Genomic DNA, 22,332 nt, shown 5'->3' on the forward strand with positions numbered 1-22,332 from the left:
AGTGCATTCTGAGCAATGATCTTTCTGTAATTTTAGCCTTCTGGAAGAGTTTTAAACATTATTATAAATAAAAATACAGCTGTTGGTCAGTGTTACAAACCACCATAATCTACTATGTTACGGAGTTGCTCTAAGAAATTAGATATTCCATGTGCCTTTCATTTATTTGAGAACCCTGCAAAACATTTGTAATTTTTAACAACACAAAGGCAGCTGTCACCTAGGAAGCTTCCAAAGGAGTATTATAAAGTCTGTCAATAAATCTGTTAAAAATAGGCAATATTAAAATGAATCTCTTCATAACAACAGAATCATTATAAATATATTTTGAAATTCTAAATATGATATGATATCTTTCTCAATTTACATTTGGTAGTACCACTTATATCTTAATAAAACCACCTTTCACTCTAATAAATAGTTTGTTCACAAAAAAGGCTCCTCCTTATAAATGTAGTTAATTACTTTTATCATTGAACACACTTTACATAGCGGATAAATAAATCCACTTACGACTCAGACATTCGAGTTATAGAGTAGTCCCATATTAGGAATAAGCCTTTGCAAATCATAGTGCTATGATGCAGCACCATCAACGCCTTCAAAAGAGATAGTCAAATGCCACTAATACTTGGAAATACAGTAGTATCCTCTACTTTTGATTGACCTAACAAAATATTTGTGCAATAAGATTAGCAAATAACAACTATTGCACTCCTGAATCACATGGAATTTCACTTCACAGGGATTCAATAAATTATTTCAACCTAGTATTGATCATTTTTTAAACTCATCTTGAGTTATCATGCATGATAATCTGCTCCGAGCAGATCTAAATTTGGCTTATGTATACTTCAATACTGAAATGCAATCACTATCCATATCTTGTATTAGTGGAAAATTCTTAGAAAACAGAAAAGTTACGTTTATTCCTCTCGATGTAAGCATACAGGACCGCAGTATATTGCTGAAAAAATCTTCATGTATCAACTTCATTCTCTTCTTCTTCATCACTGAAGTAAGCAGACTGGGTAATTTTACTTTTCTGGGCAGATGGTGCGGCTTTCCCATACTCACCAGAAATTATTCGACTCTGGAATTCTTCAGCCTCACGTAATTCTTGCTGCAATACACCAAAGAAATAATTGATGATGAATGTATGAAAAAGAAAAAAATTCAGATGTCCTTTGATATGCATAAAATAACAACTTTTTGGAAATAATTTTTATTTTTACTAGGCATACAAACCTGATGCTCTTTACTGTGAAGATACATTTCAGTGACAGCTGAAACTAACCGTAAGACTTTTAGCAAGGTGTTACTCCCCTCTGCTGATTAGCGGAGGAAGGGGGTAGCAGGAGGTACTCTAGACCTCCCAACCTGCTCACACACAGTAGCCAACACAAGCCACTTCGCAATTGCAGGCAGGACTTCTTGGAGATAGGTGAAGGTGGGCCAGTTTGGGTAAAGAGCTTCAGGTTTGTATGGTTAGGAAAGATACAATTTCCAAATTTGTCATTTCTTCCAGCACCAAATGTAAACCTTTCCGCTCTTTACTATGGAGACTCACACTTAGGTGGGAGGAAGTCCAAGACCAACTGGCTGATCCCTGACCTGGGGTGTGACTCTTATGCTTCGTATGAGCTGTGGAAGAGTACACCTATCACCTTGCTAACTCTCAATGAGAGACAACAGCCTGAACAATTGTGCGGTGTGAAAACTAATCAATGTGACTCGTCAAGGTAAGACTTCACTTGGCTATGCTTTTCTTAATTTGATGTTACTCGACTCCAACCTGACTGGGAGAATGGCACATTACAGTACATATGCCTATATTAGGATACACAAGGGACAATGATACCCACCTACAGTCAGAGGAGGTCAGCTTACAGAGTTCTTCGGTTTGTTCAGGCCCTAAGAAAGGGGAGAATGGAAGGTGAAAGGCCAGTCCTTCACCTATCATACTAGACTCAGAGCCGGGTAACATCTGCCCTCCAGAGGTGTTATTGATCACATTTTATGCATCTACCACAGGACCTATGGAAAATGTGTTGAGTCTCCTGTGGGTTACGAAGCGCCTTGCAGGTAGTGGGCAGTGACGTTTCACTAACCCACCAGTAAGACCTGCATCACTTGTAAACTCTTTTGAATGCCAGGGACGTACTAATACCCTTGACATCATGAACTCTTTCCTGATCCAGGATGATTTTGAATTCCTTGTAACCCCCCCCCCCCTCTTGACTTTACCTGAGCTGGGAAACAGTCTAATAGTCTGTGGTCAAGCTTAAGCAGTTCCTTTAAGATATTTCCTCCGTGCCCTTACAGGCCATAATAACAATTGATCTGGATCACTTGTTACAGTACGGAGACTCTAAATTAGGAAGGGCCCAAACCTAGGATATGCTACAACTGGATTTTGAGTCTTGGCAATAAACTCAGGGATGAAGTTGAGTGTCACTTGCCCCCATCCCCTTGAATGGGCGACGTCAAGGACAGACCGTTTAACTCGCCGACTCTCTTTGCAGAGGTCAGGGCTAAAAAGAAAACTGTCTTTAGTCAGGTTGCATTCTAAAGTCTGACTAAGAAGTTCATAAGGTGCTCCTTTCAAGGATTGCAGTACTCATACTACACTCCACGGAGGCGGTCTGACTTCCAACTGAGGTCAAAATAACTTGCAGCTATGTATGAGGAGAGATAATTCTGTCGAGGAAGAAATGTCAACTCTGTTCAGTTTTAAAGCAAGGCATAAGACTGAGCGATATCCTTTCACCGTAGACACTGAACAGTTTTTCCTCCCTCAGATATAACAATAATTCTGCTATTTGTTGGAATAGTGGCACTGACCGCAGGGATGTTCTTTCCACAACACCAACCACAGAAGATAGTCCACTTCGCTGGATAGACAGCAATAGATGACTCTCGGAAGTATCTGGCTATTCTCCTCACAACTGGTTGCGAAAAACCTTGTACAGTGAAGAGTTCCTGGATAACTTCCAAGCGTGAAGACATAGCGAAGCTACTCGTCTGTAGAAAATATGAACATATGGTTGTTTGAGTAGCTCAGGAACGCTTGGGTGTCTGGTACTGGGGAGCATTACTAATTCCATAATATATAAATAATTGATATATAAAAGGGCTTCATAATTTATAAATTAATGTGATTTTTACATGTTTTTGTATCATAATTCAAAATTATGCGTCTGAAATACAATAGTATAACCATAAGATTTTATTCAGAATTTTTGTTCCATAAATACAATTATCTCATCATAATTGCTTTCTGTATACTGTACAGTACATTACTTTAAAAAATGGCTAGTCGAGCGACAAAATTGAGTTCTTAAACAAAGAATAAGCTTTTCAACTTTTTCCAGTCAAGCTTGAGGAAGATGATGGTCCCATGAAGATGAAAAACTATTAGTCACTGATAATGAGGTCACTGAAACTGCTGGCATCAGGATTACCACTGATATCATTGGGGTCCCTGGCACAGGGGACATCGGGGTCCAAGTAGCTTAAGGTATATGCTCCCTCAAAAATAACATCAAGGGCCTACCTACAAGACCTATGGGCCTTCCCTAGTTCAAGCTCATAATCATCAATTGTGTTCTTAAACGAAGAATAAGCTTTCAACATTTTACAGTCAAGCTTGAGAAAGATGATGGTCCTAGTGAAGTAAGTATGGATGATTCTGTTCATGAATCAAACAGTGTTGGAGAGATTGAAGGATTCAAGATGAGGGTTGGATTACACCAAGGCTCAGTCCTTAGCCCATTAATTTTCAACACTGTGATAGATAACATGACGAAGGAGATAACACATGTGTACCGAGAGACAATGCCACAAAGCATTTTATATGCAGACAACATTGTGTTGTATACAGAGAGGCGGGAGGTTCTAGAGAGGTAATTAGTGATAAAGGAATAAGGATAAACAGGTCAAAGACAGACTATCCAAATACTAACACTGAAAGGGATGGAAGGGAGAGTGTAAGGTTAGATGGAGAAGAAATAAAGAGCAGACAACTTGAAAAACTTAGGATCTATAGCAGAGGCTAAGGGGAAATGTAAGAGAAAGTAAAACATAGGATACAAGTAAGTTGGAACAACTAGTAAACAAGCTCTGAAGTCCTTTGTGACTTAAGCGTGCTATCAAGAATGAAAGAAAAGTTCTTTAAGGCAGTAGTAAGACCAACTATGTTCTATGGTACAGAGACAACAAGTATGACAAAAGAAAGAGGAGAATAAAATGGATATGAACATTCAGATGGATGTCAGGTGTAATGAGGGAGATGAAGATCCAGAATGAGTATACTGCATAGGAAGGTCGACACAGGTGATTAAAGTATCAAAGGAAGTGCAGGAGGGAGGACTGAGATAGTAAGGACACATACTACGAAAGGAGGAAGACCATATTGGAAGGAATGTCTAGGAGGTGGAGGTTCTGGGTAGAAGAGGAAGACCAAGAAAGAGGTGGAGAGACAGTGTAAGTGAGGACTTCGGAGAAAAGGGACTCAATGAAGCAGAAGCATACAATTGAGATAGATAGAAGTGACTCATCCAAAATAGTGACCCCATATAGGAAGGGGACTAAGCTGTGAAAAAAAAAAAAACTGAAAAAATCTTCTACAGTATGTGCACCAAGAAAAATGTCTATGGAATTCAAACTGCATTTCATACTGGCTTATAGAAAAACTTGAAGGATGTGAATTGTGAACTTGTTTTGCATTTCAGAAAAACCATCAGGAGTAATATATGAAAGAATGCCACTGCAATTAGATGCAAAACAAAGTGTACAGTAACAAATTGCAATGATCTGATTTTCGTGGGTATTTATAAAACAGATCTCAGAACATACAAAAGCTGTAAGAACATATAATAAGAATAATGCTTTAGCAGTTCATTTTTGGACAAAAATTAATTTAAATAGTTGTCATGTTTTTTTTTACCAAAAATGTATAAAGTAAAAAGAATACTTTGTAGAAAAGGCATCAGATAACACTACCAACAGAAGTGGGGAACAACTACAACCCAATAAAATAGAGAAAAGCAAATACTGAAGGAGCAAGATAAATAAACCATTACTATTTAAGACAAGTACATCAAATTGACTGCAAGGAGTAAGAGCTCTCAGAAGTACAAATCTTAAGGGTGTACTTTTCCTTTCACACCATGCAATTTATTCCCTGACTCAAAGTCATGAGTTGGAAGTGCTTGATAATGGAAAGGGCCAATAAGAGTTACCAAACTCTTTGCACTTTTAAAGGATGCTACTATGACCTAGAATCATTTAGTTTAAGCAATGTGTTCTGTTAATGTAAATTCTTAGAATATATGAGTGTTAATTTGTCTGCTGTGTATTGTTCGTGCCCTTATCTTTAATATCATTAAGTGCATTCCATGAAGATGAAAAACTATTAGTCACTGATAATGGGGTCATTGACACTGCTGGCATTAGGATTACCACTGAAATCAATGGGGTCCCTGGCACAGGGGACACTAAGGACCAAGTAGTTTAAGCTACCAGGTCCCTCAAAAATAACATCAAGGGCCTACCTGCAAGCCTTATGGGCATTCCCTATTTTAAGCTCATCATCATCAGTCTGTCAGGAAGAGCATCCAGCACATGTTACAATTCGATCACCTCACACTCAACTAACCTTGTTAAAATTTGTAATGTAGATCTAAGGTCTACCTGCTTCTGAAGTACAATGCTTATGCGCAAGCCGGGCCCTATACCCAGAAGCTTCAGCAATTGGCAAACATGATGAGGAGAACAAAGTGCTAAACTGTGTCTACAGCATTGTCATGAGCATTGCCAAGAATGAAACTGGTGAAGAATTAGCATACCGGTTCCTCAAAGACCATGTCTTCTCTTAACAGGAGACCAAGAGCTACACTTGGCACATTAGCATAATTGAGAGCAATCATGCCCCTACAAGACACAAAGTTAGTGTGGATTTATTGCCGGTTTAGCCATAAACTGATGTAGTGTCCATTCTTTCCCCTATATGGGAATTCATGCTTCATTTCATCATTAACACTAAAGACAAATCCAAGAGTTCACAGAAAAAAGATTAAACAACCTTGGATAGGATGCAACTGTACATCTTTACCTACTGCATCTTTACCTACTGTCGCTGAAGACAAAAGTGATGTCTTTGATAGGAAAGAGGGGACTACTCGTCCGAGCTCATCATCTTTCTTTAATAGCCTTGTTAACGACTTCAATAGCCATTTCCGCTCCGCTGAAGGCATTTCCTATCTTAAAGCATGAAAAGTATGTATATGTGTAAGAAAAACTAAATACTGTATTTACAGTATTGTACAGTACTACACAGTACATATTGTCACAAATACTGTAAAAATTAATGAACAAGACACCTTTCTCAAATGAGCTGCAATTAATAATATTTCAATATATAAAGGGTAGAGGTTTTCCCTAGTTTAAAGGTTACTCATGAGGGGCAGAGGCAAGGGACAGTACAATGTACAAAAGACCAACCATATACAGTATACATTTTTGGGCTCAGGCCATGTCGTCCTGATGGAAGTTCCTATAGGGTAGCTTCCTTGGGTATATTTGACTACGGTTATATTCCCAGAGAATTTACCTTACGGTATCCAGAATTCTAACTCCTGGAGTGAATATCCCTAATTAAATTTAACCAGGGATATCGCATAATATCAGAGGACGTATTCTTGACACGCCACAAAGCAATCTACACCCCGAACAGAATTAACACTTCGAAGGGGTCAAAGTGGCAAGAAAACGAAAAACGAGAATGAAAGGAGAGCTGCTAGCAAGGCACCTCTCCTATCTCGCTTCGAGTGCGTACATAGCGCAGCCGACGGCGCCATCTGCATTCTTTTTTGCGTAGCTCAACAACTCGGTGTTTTCCCTATGTTTACTCGTAAATCTTGGATTATTTCAACCTTATGATGCTTTCTCCAGCCTCTTCTGCCTCTGGAAAGTTGAGTATTACTGTATCTTTATTATGTATAAATGTAAGCTCTTGGTGTTTTTAAAATAATTCGATGGCGATATTTTAGTTACAAGAGCTGTTGCCTACCGGAGGCGTCCTGGACGCTGTCGCTAGCCATGCATGAGTCATTTAGTTAGCCAGAGCGATGTTCCCGGCTTTTATGCTTTAATAATTTTAGCAATTTAGCTTTACATAGAAATTCTTTATATGATGCTATTAGTATTTCTGTTTCGGCAAATGAATTACCGATCCTAGCCTACGCTAGACTTCGTAGCCTAGACGTTTGGACCTAGTACTTTCATGCATGATATTCAGATTTCCGAGTGTTTTAAAATTTATTGAAGCTTTAGGCAGTTTTATACATATAAGATATTGTTGATATTTCTTCCAAGATCGTATATGAGAGAGTTTCGGTGATTTAGGTAATCGATTCTCTTCGCGTCTAGGCTAGTTGCCTATGGAGCCCTAGTATACTTTCGCACACTCCCCGGTTGCTCTTTTCTCCTCGGAGAATAAGCGCAATCCCTTTTCCCTCTGTTTAAGCCTTGGGCTTAACCCTAATGGTTTATCTGAATAAATATTTAGATATAACTATATTAGGGTGTTTCTGTTCTTTCCTGTTTCCAGAGAATCTGGCTTCAGGAGGGGGCAGGACATCAGAGTATTTAGTCTGGGTCTGTTTCTTTCTAGCATAGAGAATGAGATTCCTTTGCTAGGCCTAGAGCAGACACAGGAGGCTTAGCCTCCCTAGACCACTTCTGAAGGTTTCTGTACGAGATGATCCCTTCTTCTAGTGATCTAGCAGACTAGTCCAGTGTTGTTGTTCTAGGTTTGAAAGATATGATTCTTCTTTCCCTGTGAATAACAACACCAAACCTTGTTTTAGTACTGAGGGAGATGGCAAGCATTGCTGGCCTCCCTCCCCTGATTCCCCCTAGGCTAGGATGAGCTTTCTTGGGTGCGGGGTGATCTATTACTAAAGCAGAGTTTGTAGGACCGTCTTTCCCCTTCCCTCCTTTCCTTAGTAATGGCCTAGCCATTACATCTCTTGGCCGTCGTTCTACATCTGCACCTAGTTTAGGCTAAGATGTGGAGCTGGCTCAGTCCCTTGCCGGCCGGCAAGTTCGTGCCGGCCGGCAAAGGCCTAACTTCTGTAGAGTGTTCCCCAGACCTCCCTTGGTCTCACATCCATGTCTGTCTGTAGAGCCAGGCAGCATTGGATAGAAGGAAGCCTGAATTTTCATTCTCCCCTTCCTTATGTTCACTCTTTCTGGATGCTGGGCTGTAAGGCAATGCCGTCTTATATCCTTACATCCATTCTGTTTCTCTTCTAGTGTTTGTACCCTAGCCCGACTGCCGGCCTGAGTGGCCGGCAGCCGGGCAGGTGGAAGTTCTCTGGTTCTTTTCTACTGCCGGCCGGCATAGGTAGCATACCATTGCCGGCCGGCAACAGAAGCACACCATAAGATCTGCCGGCCGCTACGATTAGCGGCCGGCAGCCGGGTGCTAACATTTATAGTTACCGGCCGGTACACACATTTGAACCAGTGCTCTTCCACCCAATAGTCTAAAGGTAGTATACTTTGGAATTAGTTTAAGGTATGTGCCGGCCAGCACATTATATTATATACAGTAGCCAGTATTTTTACAGTATAGGATATACTGCATGGAGAAAACTATAGTATAGAATATATTATAACACTAAGTTTTTCCAACACTCTTGTGTTGTCTTGTATAGCCTTTTGTGAAACCGTACAGATGAAGAAAGTGAGTTCTTTCTTCATTAACTATCCAGTATATTAAAATTACTTATATTGGTGTGAGCTACACCTATTTTTCCTTTGGAAATACCTTAACGGTTATTCTAGAATAAGAATAACCATGAAAATTTTATTATCTGGAAGGTTAGAGCAATTGACTGGGCAGGAAATACAAGTGTGTGTCTTTCCTTCTTTCCTTTCTAGCTTAGTTACTTTAAGCTATATATACTTAACATTAGTTATCCAGTGATATGTTTTTCACTTGATACTCATGGAATTTCTTGTCTTTACAGGAGGACTATCCGAAGTGTGGGAGTTTATTCTGCAACGTCCGCAGCAAGAACTTCTGCGGACATGATTTGTGTAGGAGGCACGCAGCATGCGCAGTCTCCAAAGGTGATCTCCGGTATTGGGACCCGCAGCTATGTACAATTTGCACTAACCTGATTACCGAGGCGTTTGATGCCCCTAAGTCGGCGGAGTCAAGGGACGCAGCAAGGGAAAAGCTTCGAACCTGGGTGAGGGGCTTCCAGAAAAATACTTCTGGCCCCTATCTTTCAAGCGAGAAGATGAGGGCCTACCTTTTCCCCAAGGCATCAGCAGATGCAGTGATTCCCCAGCCTCAAGCGGAGATACCTCTGGTTCAGATTCCGGTGGATTCTGAAGTCTCGGACGCCTTACAAGACATCCAACTGGACGATAGACCAGGAAGAGGAGCTGACCCAGGCTCCGGACAATGAAGAGGAAGAATTCGACAAGGAATCGGCTACTCTGGTTCAGGCCCCTGAACCTATTCCCTCAACATCGTCTGCTATCCCAGAGGATCTGGGAAGGACTCTTTCTTCCATCATTGGAATGATCCAGCAGATGCAGAAAGAAAATAATGAGAAGGCGGCTGCAATGAAGTTGGAGATGCGAAGACTTGCAGCATCACGTGGGCCCCAGAAGAAGCTCAACGTGAAGGACCTTCCCTTGTGCTCGGATGCCAATCCTTGGAGGTATGCCGAACACATGCCTATGACGACGGGAAAGATCGTCATCTCGGAGAGATTGGGCTCAGTCCCCCCTCGAGGAGGTGGAATTCTGGCCCAGCAAGGAGTCGTACCCGGACTGCTATGTCCGTCTTAGGAAGGAGCCAGCCTCAAAGGAAGAGACGGAGCCGAAGGAGGTCATAGTTTTTGACCACACTAAAGCACAGGCTTTACTGTCAAGCTCGCTGAAGGAGAGGGGCTTCACAAACTCAAAGGTACCTGCTTTGAGTAAGAAGCATCCTTCCTTTGTGGCCTCTCCTACTAGAGCCTTCCCCTTTATGGAAAAGGGGTTTAAAGCTGTTCTGAAAGCGGTCAAGGCAGGTAAACCATGTCCCTCCTTGGAGGAGTGTAAACCTCTGTCCTTGGCCTTACCTATGGACCATTAAGACTGGAAGGACGTCCATCTTACCTTCTCAGTGGGGAAGTTGGAGGCCGATATTGTTGGACTTCAGTTCGGTGAAGACCTCCCGAAGCTGTCTGATTTTCTCTTGCGTAGGGAGCAAGAGACAAAAGAAAGACTTGCCGCCTCAATGTCTCTGCAAACGACTCTAGAGACAATGGCAAGTGACCCCAAGGCTCAAGAGATGTTTATGGTAGTGGCCAAAACACATCTGGCCACAGTGACGAAGGACCTTTACAGCTTCGTCAAAGCTAGGAGAGCTTGTAGGGAGTTCGTGTTCGCCTCGGCTGCGGTGAGGCACGAACCAAGGAAACTAATCTCCTCCTGCATTTGGGGTAAAGACCTCTTCCCTAGTGAAGCGGTCAGAGGTAGTGGATAAGGCTGCCGCAGAAAATAGAAACCTTCTCCAGAAGTAGGGCCTATCTCTTAAATGAAAGTCCTCCCCGGATGAGGGTCCCCAACCAAAGAGGAAGACTAAGAAGCCTAGGCTACCCTCTCGGCCAGCCAAGCCATACAGACAGCAACAGCAGCAACTTCCTTTGACCGCAGTGCCCCAGATGGTGGCACAAACGCCGACCACATACCAGTGGGTACCCCAAGCCGTGACAACACAGTCTCCGGCATTTAACCCAGCATTCGAAGGGCAGTCTACTACCTTTCGAGCAAGAGCTAGAGGATCAGCCAGAGGTTCGTCTAGACGCCCCTCAAGGGGAAGGGGGTTCAGGGGAGGTCGCGGTCAAGGAGGCAAGGCCTCAGGTCAACAGCAGCAGAAGTTAAATGCTTCATCTTTTTCGGGATCGTTGGACCTTCGATCCCTGGGCCCACAGCCTAATCAAGAATGGACTCGGTTGGAGCTGGCACAGCACTCCACCTCCGTTCCCACAATTCTTCCAACACTCTACCCACGTTCTGGAAGAATACATTCGAGAACTCTTGGAGAAAAGAGTAATCCGAAGGGTAAAATCCATCAAGTTCCAAGGAAGGCTGTTTTGTGTTCCAAAGAAGGACTCAGAAAAACTCAGAGTCATTCTAGACTTGTCGCCACTCAAGTTCATAGTGAACTACAAGTTCAAGATGCTAACACTGCAAGACATAAGGACCTTACTACCCAAGCGGGCATTTACCGTCTCCATAGACTTGTCAGACGCTTATTGGCACATCCCAATTAATCGTCAACTCTCCTCCTACCTAGGATTCAAGCTACAACGAAGACTCTACGCCTTCAGAGCCATGCCATTCGGGCTAAACATAGCCCCAAGGATCTTCACGAAGCTGGCGAACGCAGCTCTCAAACAATTATGCCTAAAGGGAATCCAAGTAGTGGCCTACCTGGACGACTGGCTGGTGTGGGCAGCATCCAAGACAGAGTGCATGCAAGCTTCCCAACAGGTGATCCAGTTCCTGGAACATCTAGGTTTCAAGATCAACAGAAAAAAGTCTCGGCTTTCTCCATCTCAAAAGTTTCAGTGGCTGGGAATCCACTGGGACTTACTGTCACACCAACTTTCCATCCCTGTAAAGAAGAAGAAGGAAATAGCAGGTTCTGTCAAGAGACTTCTGGATTCCAAAAGGATATCAAGACGCGAACAGGAGAGAGTGCTGGGCTCTCTCCAGTTTGCCTCAGTAACAGACCCAGTGCTAAGAGCGCAGCTAAAGGATGCAACCGGAGTTTGGAGAAGATATGCATCAAACGCGCGAAGAGATCTGATAAGACCAGTACCGACTCGTCTGCGAACGCTTCTCAAGCCATGGTCCAAAGTCAAACAACTGAAGAAATCGGCGCTTCTCCAGCCACCTCCCCCTCTATGACTATTCATACAGACGCCTCGAAGGAGGGATGGGGAGGTCATTCTCACCGGAAGAAGGCCCAAGGAACCTGGTCCAACCTATTCAAGAAATTTCACATAAACTTTCTTGAAGCCATGGCAGTACTTTTTACATTGAAGAAAGTCTCCCCTCACCGCTCGATCCACATAAGATTGGTACTAGACAGCGAGGTGATAGTGAGATGCCTGAATCGACAAGGATCGAGGTCACCTCAAATCAACCAAGTGATGTTGGCCATCTTCTGGCTAGCGGAGAAGAAGAGATGGCACTTGTCAGCAGTTCACCTTCAAGGAGTCCGCAATGTGACGGCGGACGCTCTATCCAGGCTCACGCCGATAGAGTCAGAATGGTCCCTAGACGCAGGATCATTCTCCTTCATCTTGAGTCAAGTCCCAGAACTGCAGATAGACCTCTTTGCGACAAAAGACAACAAGAAGTTACCTCTCTACGTGTCCCCGTACGAGGATCCCCTAGCGGAAGCAGTGGACGCTATGTTCCTCGACTGGAACAGATGGTCCAGGATTTACCTGTTCCCTCCTCACAACCTTCTATTGAGGGTCCTCGACAAACTGAGATTTTTCAAGGGAAAAGCGGCAGTAGTGGCTCACAAGTGGCCGAACAGCGTATGGTTCCCTCTGGCATTAGAACTACGGCTGAAGTTTCTACCGCTACCGGATCCAGTTTTGACTCAGCGAGTTCAGAAGTCGACTGTCTGCGCTTCATCACTGAAAACCTGAAACCTGCAGCTCATGATTTTCTCTCCCTAGCGGTGAGAAAGCGTTTTGGGATATCAAAAGACAGTATAGACTTTTTAGAGGAATATAATTCCAAATCCACTAGAAGACAATATGAGTCATCATGGAGGAAGTGGTTGTCCTTTGTCAAGGAGAAGAATCCACAAAAGATCTCGACGGACTTCTGCTTATCATTCTTCATCCACCTCCATGGTCAAGGCTTAGCAGCCAACACGATTTCAACGTGTAAGTCCGCCTTGACAAGACCTATTCTATATGCCTTCCAGGTCGACCTCTCTAACGACATTTTTAACAAAATTCCGAAGGCCTGTGCTAGGCTCAGACCATCAGCACCTCCGAAACCCATTTCATGGTCTCTGGATAAGGTTCTTCATTTTGCTTCGCTGATGAACAATGAGGAGTGTGCTTTAAAGGATTTGACCCAAAAAGTTATATTTCTGTTTGCACTCGCTTCGGGGGCTAGAGTTAGTGAAATAGTAGCCCTCTCGAGGGAGGAAGGTCGTGTTCAGTTCTTAGATGGGGGAGAACTGAACCTTTTTCCGGACCCAACGTTTCTTGCCAAGAACGACCTACCCACCAACAGGTGGGGTCCCTGGAGAATCTACCCTCTGAAAGAAGATGCATCTCTATGTCCAGTGGAATGCCTAAAGTTCTATCTTCGTAGAACTTCAGACTTTAGGGGAGGTCAGCTGTTTAGGGGAGAAACATCAGGTTCATAATTATCTCTGAAACAACTAAGGGCGAAAATCACCTATTTTATTCGCAGAGCAGATCCAGATAGTACACCCGGAGGTCACGATCCGAGGAAAGTTGCCTCGTCCATAAATTTCTTTAATAACATGGATTTCGAACATCTTCGCTCATACACTGGCTGGAAGTCTTCCAGAGTATTCTTTAGACACTATACGAAGCAAGTGGAGCAACTGAAGAGGTTTGTGGTAGCAGTGGGTAGTGTCGTCAAACCTACTGTTTAACTCTGCGAGGAACAGCGAAATTAATTGGGACGATTAATTCTAGGGTGGGTGTGTAGTCACGGACTGTTCTACAGACTAAGTGTTAGGTCACTAAGGTGTCCTCGTTGACTGTTCCATAATCAAAGGTGAACCAAGCATAAGTGCAGACACGTGTGCCAAGCGTTTCCAACGCCAGTGTGATTGAATAGTAAGACAGACTTTTATGATTTTAATATCTCAATATTAAAAGTGGCGCTTATGTTCTTTCTTTTCAGATAAACAAAATTTTCTGCTTACTATGATCCTAATGCTTATTTGTTGGTTATCCTCTTCTTATACTTGTATAATTGCTGATTAACCTACTTTTTTTTTTACTGATTGTCAATAAATTAGTTCTTGTGAACCTTGCGTCTCATTCGCCTATGTCATTTTACTAGAAAATGGTTTAGCATTACTTAAACTATGTATAATTTTAACATGAATAATCCTAAAAGATTGTTCCTTACTGCAAGCAAACTTTCATTGGTTTATTCTTTCCCCTAGTAGGGAGGACTTCATGCCCTATAGGGACGGTGGCGGATATACAGATTTCTTCCTATTCGGATATAAACCTTTGTCCAATCCAGTAATAGAACGGGGAACTTGTCGGTATTTCATATCGACACAAGCGGCTCTTTTACAAACTTTGCTTTACATAATATAGGGTGAGACCACTATATTGGCTTGTCTGTTATTCATACATAGGTACAGTGATACCTCTGGATACGAAAGTTTCCGCTTACGAAAAATTCAGGATACGAAAAACGATACAAAGATTTTTATGCCCCAGTATACGAAAAAATTTTCAGGATACGAAAAGCTTACGAGATCCCAACTCGTCGCCGAGAGTACAGTACCTTTTTTTTCAGGGTATCAACCCTTAATTTAGGTGTACAGGTAACAATACACCTTCACTGATCCAAATGCTTTACATACAGTACCATAACTTTTATACAGTAGTAAAGAAAATGGACCGTTTTCTTAGGGCTTGGAGGGGATAACTAGGCTATAACTACATTATTGAATAATCTCATGGTGGTTTCTGGAATGGATTAGGCTGTTTTTAACGGTTGGGTTAATTATTGAATGATAGAAATGGCTGCATTGCATGTTTATTACTACAGTTTAGCGTGTTTATGAAAGAAAAGGTGACTTTTAGTAAGGCTTGGAACGGATTAGGCTATTTACATGTAAAACGCGACTCAGGATACGAAAAAATCAGGATACAAAACCGTATCCTGAACGGATTACTTTCGTATCCTGAGGCAACACTGTATATGTACTCCTCGAGACTTTTTCCAGAGTTTAGTATGACTTTTCCCTGTAGGGAGCAGGAAGCAATAACATAGTCTATGTTTAGATGAAATGATGTATGACGGTAACATCTTAGGTCTCTAGGTCTAGGTTGACTGGGAAATACCTTCTTGAGAGTACGGCACGTTTTCGAGATTCCACAGATACAGTAATGCTCTGGTATACTTCCATCAGGACGACATGGCCTGAGCCCAAAAATTCGCTCAAAATCTATTTTTGGGTGAGATAGCCATGTCGTCCTGATGGACCCGCCCTTCCTTTTTCTTATAAAGGGCTATAGGACCCCTCCCTATATACAGTATCTGTAGCACCTCGTGTATCGCTACAAGGAATACAGATGGCGCCGTCTGGGCGCTATGTACGCACTCGAAGCGATATAGGAGAGGTGCCTTGCTAGCGGCTCTCCTTTTATTCTCGTTTTTTGTTTTCTTGCCACTTTGACCCCTTCGAAGTGTTAATTCTGTTCGGGGTGTAGATTGCTATGTGGCGTGTCAAGAATACGTCCTCTGATATTATGCGATATCCCTGGTTAAATTTAATTAGGGATATTCGCTCCAGGAGTTAGAATTCTGGATACCTTAAGGTAAATTCTCTGGGAATATCACCGTAATCAAATATACAGTACCCAAGGAAGCTACCCTGTAGAAACTTCCATCAGGACGACATGGCTATCTCACCCAAAAATAGATTTTTCGCTTCGCTCAAAATCCGCAACCAATCCCTCTCCACTCAAGCAAGGACTAAGGAGGAGTAGGCAATAGCTGGTGATGACTCAGCAGGTAGATCTATAGGCTTACAAAAACCCACTTAGATTTTCTGAGGGTTTATAACGGATGAATTAAGTTTGCATTATTCCTTATGGAGGAAATTCTCTTGATACTTGTCCGTTTTGGCACTCGACATACCTTCTGGAACACATTAACGAAAAGTACCAAGGTGCCATTGTATATGTACTGTACCACAAAAACTTCAATAACAAAAAACCAACCATCATGAATCCACGACAAAAGTAATTTTGAGGCTTTTGGATTGCCAATAAAAAAATCACCAAAGGAACACATAAAAAATTTACTGTTATTGTTCTCCTATGTAAAGGACGATGATTTGTATTTCTGTAAGATCAAACACGAAAATAAACATAAATGGGGTGAGATGGTGACATGCTGTACTTCATTACAATAAAAGTTCAATACCTGGTATCTAATTGCTGCACTTAAAGATTCGTCGTCAAAATTGTTGTCTTCCTCTTCATCTTCAACATCATCTACGTCTTCATTGTAAGTTTTCTGATAATATTCATCATCATCTTCTTTTCTCTTCTTCTTCAGTTTCTTCTTTGGTGGCTCTCGAGTTCCAAGAATATTTTTAGGACAGGCATAACTAAGATGACCGAATTCCCCACACTCATAACATCTGAAAAAGAGATAATCAAAATAGTACAGTATATGTGTTGTTAAGTTTAGATATAAGATCTACTAAAATAGCTTACACATAATTTTACTGTATTCTACTTGGCTTTTATTGTGCAATGTAATGAATATGTCTATTACTATTTCACTAAATTTCAGTAACAATTGCTAATAATAGAACTCATCAGTTACACTTTATAAATCTATTTGACTTCGGTATTCAAGTTAGTGCTTGCAGTAGTGCCTCGGTTTACAAGTAACGAGCAAATTGGTATACTGTATGGACATAAAAAAGGGATTTTGACGAAGGAAAAATCTATTTCTGGGGAGAGACCTGTGGCGGCCGGTGAAAAGGGTCCTTCTAATATACCTTTTCTGATAAAACCTTCCAATTATACCAGAGAAAGATAAAAGCATGGAATGCAGAGGTTACAACCCTCGCGCGAGCACCTTGTGGGTGTCGTGTATAAAGCAAAGGCGCGTGAAATCCACTATTCACAGGTTGTCTTCCATTTAGTTAATTCCTTCGTCAAAGGGATGGGCCGATACAAAGGCCCTAGCCAACCACCAGAGCCACGCCACCCACGCCCCGACGCGAGCGCCATCTGAACATCATCCTTCTTTTTGGACTGCGGCATTGTGGAATTTTGTTCTGGTGCTCTCGGCTATTTTCACACTCGTGGATTTATTTCGTCATGTCCGAAGCTCCATCTTCACCCATTCCAATGTTAAGTACCATAGTTTGTTTTGACAGCTTTTTGTAGTACCGGGCTTTTGTTTTATATTCAGTATACAGTAGTCTGTTTTATCATTCCCGTCTGGCCCTTCACGGCGGCCATTGTTTGTTTGGGAATTCATCTTTGTCTGCCCGTTTTGAACTCTGTCACTTAGGTTCTTGGTTAAGTCCCTGGCCTTATGCCTTTTGAACCGTCATTATTATTATGGTTATTATTCCCATGGTACTTTTTGCTAGCAAGTCCAGTCTACGAACAAGTTTAGCATCTAGCTTTATTATAGTTTAGTACCCGCCCCACCGGGGCGTTCGTCAGTCGACTTTTCCATTTAATTTGGTTTTAGCAGAAGCTATTCTTCGTTCGTAGTATTATCTTGATGTTACAATTTTATTTTTATACGTTTATAATAGTGTTGTGTGCTTATTAGTCCTGATTTTGTGTCCAAGAGAGCGAGAGCTTGGGGTTCCCATTTTCTGGTCGCAGTCACGAGTTACCCCTTTCTCTCGTTTTCTTTCTTAGCTCCGGTGGGTGAGCGGATTTCCCGTTTTCCGTTTTGTGCGTTCAACGGGTTCTCCCTCCCCCTACGGGTGTATGATAACTTACGAGTTATTTAATTTTGGTTACTTTTCATTAGTTAGCGTTATTTCTGGGCTCGAACCTGTGCCGCCCAGTGAATAAGCTCCATTTAGCACTTATTCTTAGGTAATTTACTGCTAAATATACCAGAGAAAAAATGTAAAGGAGTGCTAGGTTAACTAGCTCGCTCACCTATTGGTGTCGGTATAAAATTGGGCGTATAATCCAGAGGTCCCGCACTATTTAGATTCATCCACGACAGAAACCCCAATAGAGGAGAGCCGTTCAACCTCACTCGGTACTACTAACAATGCATCCGCTCAGAACTCAACTCCTTTTAGCACGTCTTGTGTGTAACCCGCTTTTTTGTTGTGCTCTCGTTTTTTCGCTTATTTTCTTTGGATTATGGCTTCTTCGTCGGTTTCCCTGGAGACACCGTCTAAGTTAAGTACCAAGCTGTGTTTTGCTGTGTTTTGAGCAACCTAGATCGTCTAATATTTGAATTATAGGAGTGTATTCTCTTCGTTCATACCGATCTTGCTTGATTCCATTTACAGTTGGTACTCCTGTTTTGAGAGCTTTTAGTTTCACTCGCGGTGTTACTATATGTATTATTTTTATTATTAAATTTTATTTGTTATTATGGATATTCATTATTTAGCGTTTAGAACCCTTGTGGTTCAATTTTGGGCCGATATCATTTACGTATCGTTATGGCTGCCGACCTTCGTGCTAGGCGGCAATGTTATTTTTTAAGCCATCAGGTGTGTCTTTTGTGATTTAATTATTATGTTGCATGCCTTGCCCAAAAATTTTTATGTGCTTATTTTATATTATCAACGCTATTACTATTATAATGAATATTGTGCTATTACTCCGTTTGATCTGTCTGGTTGGGGATCGTCAGTTGGTAGCCCAGCTGCTCCGTATCACGTGATTCTCCCCCATGCTCCCCCTCTCGCTAGGTGGGTGGCTAGGCTTCTCTCCCCCTCTCCCCTAGGGGACCGTTGCCTTCCCTCCTTGTAGAGGGGGTAGTTCAGTGTTTATGGACTTTGTCCTCCGGGTGTCCCGGCGGGTTCGGCTCTGTCTAGTCTGGTTGGCCACCGGTCAACAGAGTTGGATCCCGGTGCACCCTATTTTATATTCACTTATCACACTGGTTTATGTTATATGAAAACCTCTGGGTTCCGTTGGCGGTTCTTATCTACAGTTCCGCCCCCCTATTTAATTTATAACAGTTTATTCACTGGGCGGCATACTTTTTTATTTGTTATTTAATTTATAACAGTTCCTATGATGATTATATGACAGATCACTACCCCGGAGTTCCTATACGAATTGGTTTTGGATACTTTTATTTCCGGGCCCGGGGCTTAGCCTCGCCCCGGGAAATCAGACACCCTGTGTCTTAAATTTTTGTTGTTGCATCCTTTTTTATACTCCCGGCTCGACCGGAATGGATGGCTATACTTTAGTCTTAAGCTAGACTTTTGTTTAGGCCGGGTCCTCCGGACCCGCCCCTACTTGAGAATATTACAGTTAAGCCCTAATCTTGTGTTAGGCTTATGTTAGGCCCGGGTCCTCCGGACCCGCCCCTACTTAAGAGAATTACAGTTTCTCATATACTATTACTTTAGTCTTAAGCTAGACTTATGTTTAGGCCGGGTCCTCCGGACCCGCCCCTACTTAAGAATATTACAGTTAAGCCCTAATCTTGTGTTAGGCTTATGTTAGGCCCGGGTCCTCCGGACCCGCCCCTACTTAAGAGAATTACAGTTTCTCATATACTATTTACTTTAGTCTTAAGCTAGACTTATGTTTAGGCCGGGTCCTCCGGACCCGCCCCTACTTAAGAGAATTACAGTTTCTCATATACTATTTACTTTAGTCTTAAGCTAGACTTATATTTAGGCCGGGTCCTCCGGACCCGCCCCTACTTAAGAGAATAACAGTTTCTCATATACTATTTACTTTAGTCTTAAGCTAGACTTATGTTTAGGCCGGGTCCTCCGGACCCGCCCCTACTTAAGAGAATTACAGTTTCTCATATACTATTTTTTTTATAGATGGTGCATTGTCAGACGACAGCCTGTGCAGCTGTTCTACATCAGCCCTGCGGCCATACCGTCTGTCGGTCTCACGCCCTCTGCGGTGTGCAGCTGGAGGACGTCGTGGTATGGCACCCGGATAACTGTGTGGTCTGTTTTGACCTCGTTACCACCCTTGGATCTGACTCGGTGAGTCCCGTTGGCTATGTTGCCTTCTTATTTTACCTTTTTTGGCATACATACACTATTTAGTAAGATATCTATGGTCTTGAAGGACCACTGGGAGTCTGCCCTTTTATAATTCCCACTATTATTTCAGGCATCCCCGGAGCAAAAGTCTGCGGCTCGGGCCACACTGAAAGTGTGGGTTGGTGGTTTTGCCCGGAACGTGAAGTCCAAGCGGCCGTACGTCCTCTCCGAGGACTACTGTTCCCTGATTTACCCCAACGCCAAGTCTTCAGCCGCTGTGGCTAGGCATGTTGCAGCTCCCATCATTGCCCACATTGATGCCACCATAGCGGGGTTTATTGATCCAGAGCAGGATCCGTCGGACGCCCCCGGAGATCTAGAAGACAATGTTGCCTCCATGAACCTTGACGTGGAACCCATGTTATTGGATGATCCAGATACAGGTAGGGTGGTAAGTGAGGCAGGTGTTTCTGGCACTGAGATTCCTATCCTAAGCCCCTCTCTTTCTTCTTCTTCTGATCGCTCTTCCTTCCATGGTTTTTCTGGGGACCGTGATTCGTCCCAACGATCACACCCGGTTCCCCCCAAGAATAAGTCTAGAACCTTACCTAAAGTTCATAAGCCTCATAAGGCTTCTCATGGTTCTAAACAGAATACAAACCTGTCATCTAAGGCTTCTGGCTCCTCCTCTAAGTCTCGCGACCCGGGAGTTCATTCCGCCACACCTGCTGCTAGCCCGGGCCTTTCCGAATCAGCTATGCTTCGCATCGTGTCGGAGATGCAGGCTAAGTTTGTATCAGAGATACAGTCTAAGATGGACACGATGTTCTCTAACATCGGTCAGAGACTTGGGGCATTAGAGCAAGGTGCTCCGGAGCGGGTCCAAAGCTCTCTCATCCCGGATGCCTCTAAGCTCCCGCAGTTTGCCAAAAACAACCCTTGGCGTATGGCTCTTCATTCCCCGTTCTCAGACGGAATGTTAACTTTGGAGGGTCTTGGCACTCGTCCCCTAGAGGACTTTGAATTCTTTCCTCCTGGTCTGGCATTTCCATATCATGGTTATGCCAGGCTTACCGAGGAAGCTTTGGTTCGGTTAGACAAGGTCCCCAAGGAGACAGTCATCTTCCCAAAAGAGCAGGCCCAATCTGTGTGGGCCAGATTCCTGAATGACATCGGCTGCACCAACACTATGTTGACGCCTTATAAGAGCTCTTTTACAATGTTCCTAATGGACAAAAACACCGTGACTCCATGTGTCAATAAGGTAGCAGAGCTTGCCTTCCAATATGCTCTGGAGGAGAAGCCCTTGCCTCCCATCCGAGAGGTGGGTCCAATCTCCCTCCTTCTTCCTTCAGGCATGGAGTGTTGGGACAACGTCCATACCACATTTACCTCTGGAAAGCTAGCAGCAGACTGTGCTTCGGTAATGTTTAGTGAGCGGCTTCCCCGTCTCCCGGAATCCCTCATTAAACAGGAGTATGATTCTCGCCTACGCGTTGGCCGTACTCTGAACCTGGCCACTTCCACGGAGTCGATAGCCTTGACTTACGATACTGAGAGTATTTTTAAATCTCTCAACAAGGCTACGTTGCAGTCATTATACTACGACCTGTATGACTTCGCTACTGCTAAACGCAAGTGTCGCAAACATGTCCTGGCAGAGGCGACTATTAGGCATGAACCTAATAAGCTGATCCGGTCCTCCTGTTGGGGTTCAAACCTCTTCCCTGAGGACCTTGTAGAGGAAGTCTTGGCGGAGGCCACTAGAGTCAACCAGAGCCTTAAAGCCCGTTGGGGTTTGACTCCTAAACGTAAATCTGACCCTGCAAATTACCAAGCCCGGGGTAGGAAGAAGCTCCGTCCATATACTTCCACCCAGTTCAGGCAACACCAGACTGGTTCGCCCATTTTCCGGCTGCCTCTTCCCCCATCTCCTGTTGCCCCGGCACAGCCTTCCACCTCTCAGGCTCCCTCGGACGACTATGTCACCGTTCTGCTTCCTAAGAGCCAGCTTTCTGGTGCCTCCGCCACTTCTCCTGCCTTTAACCAGTCGTATGAGGCTACCACCGTGGTTCTAACCAGAACAAAGGCAGGGGAAGAGCTTTTCGCAGAGGAAAGAACTTCCGGGGCGGACGTGGAGGCAGCAGGTAGGGGGGAGGCTCTATGCCTTCCGCAACAAATGGAGGTTCAGTCCCTGGGCGTTCAGTATCATCTCCAAGGGACTGGGGTGGAGTTGGATTCAAGGACCTCCTCCTCCGAACAAATTTCGTCAACATTCCACTCCGGACCTGGTCGAATTTGTCCAGGATCTT

At 43.2% G+C, this 22,332-nt stretch overlaps 1 protein-coding gene across 3 annotated transcripts in view; it reads right to left on the minus strand.

Moving 5' to 3' along the window:
* Positions 1–909: 909 nt before the first annotated feature.
* Positions 910–22,332, minus strand: part of LOC137629711 (zinc finger CCHC-type and RNA-binding motif-containing protein 1-like) — a 543,938-nt gene continuing 522,515 nt past the window's right edge. For all 3 annotated transcript variants that reach the window (XM_068361276.1, XM_068361273.1, XM_068361275.1), the window contains exons 4-5: positions 16,258–16,477; positions 910–1,123 (exon numbers count right to left, since the gene is read on the minus strand). In XM_068361276.1, the coding sequence (XP_068217377.1) occupies positions 980–1,123; positions 16,258–16,477 (364 nt within the window). In that variant the 3' untranslated portion in view covers positions 910–979. The remainder of the gene's footprint in view (positions 1,124–16,257; positions 16,478–22,332) is intronic.

The sequence above is a fragment of the Palaemon carinicauda genome, chromosome 37, assembly GCF_036898095.1.
Source record: "Palaemon carinicauda isolate YSFRI2023 chromosome 37, ASM3689809v2, whole genome shotgun sequence".
NCBI classification, from domain to species: domain Eukaryota; kingdom Metazoa; phylum Arthropoda; class Malacostraca; order Decapoda; family Palaemonidae; genus Palaemon; species Palaemon carinicauda.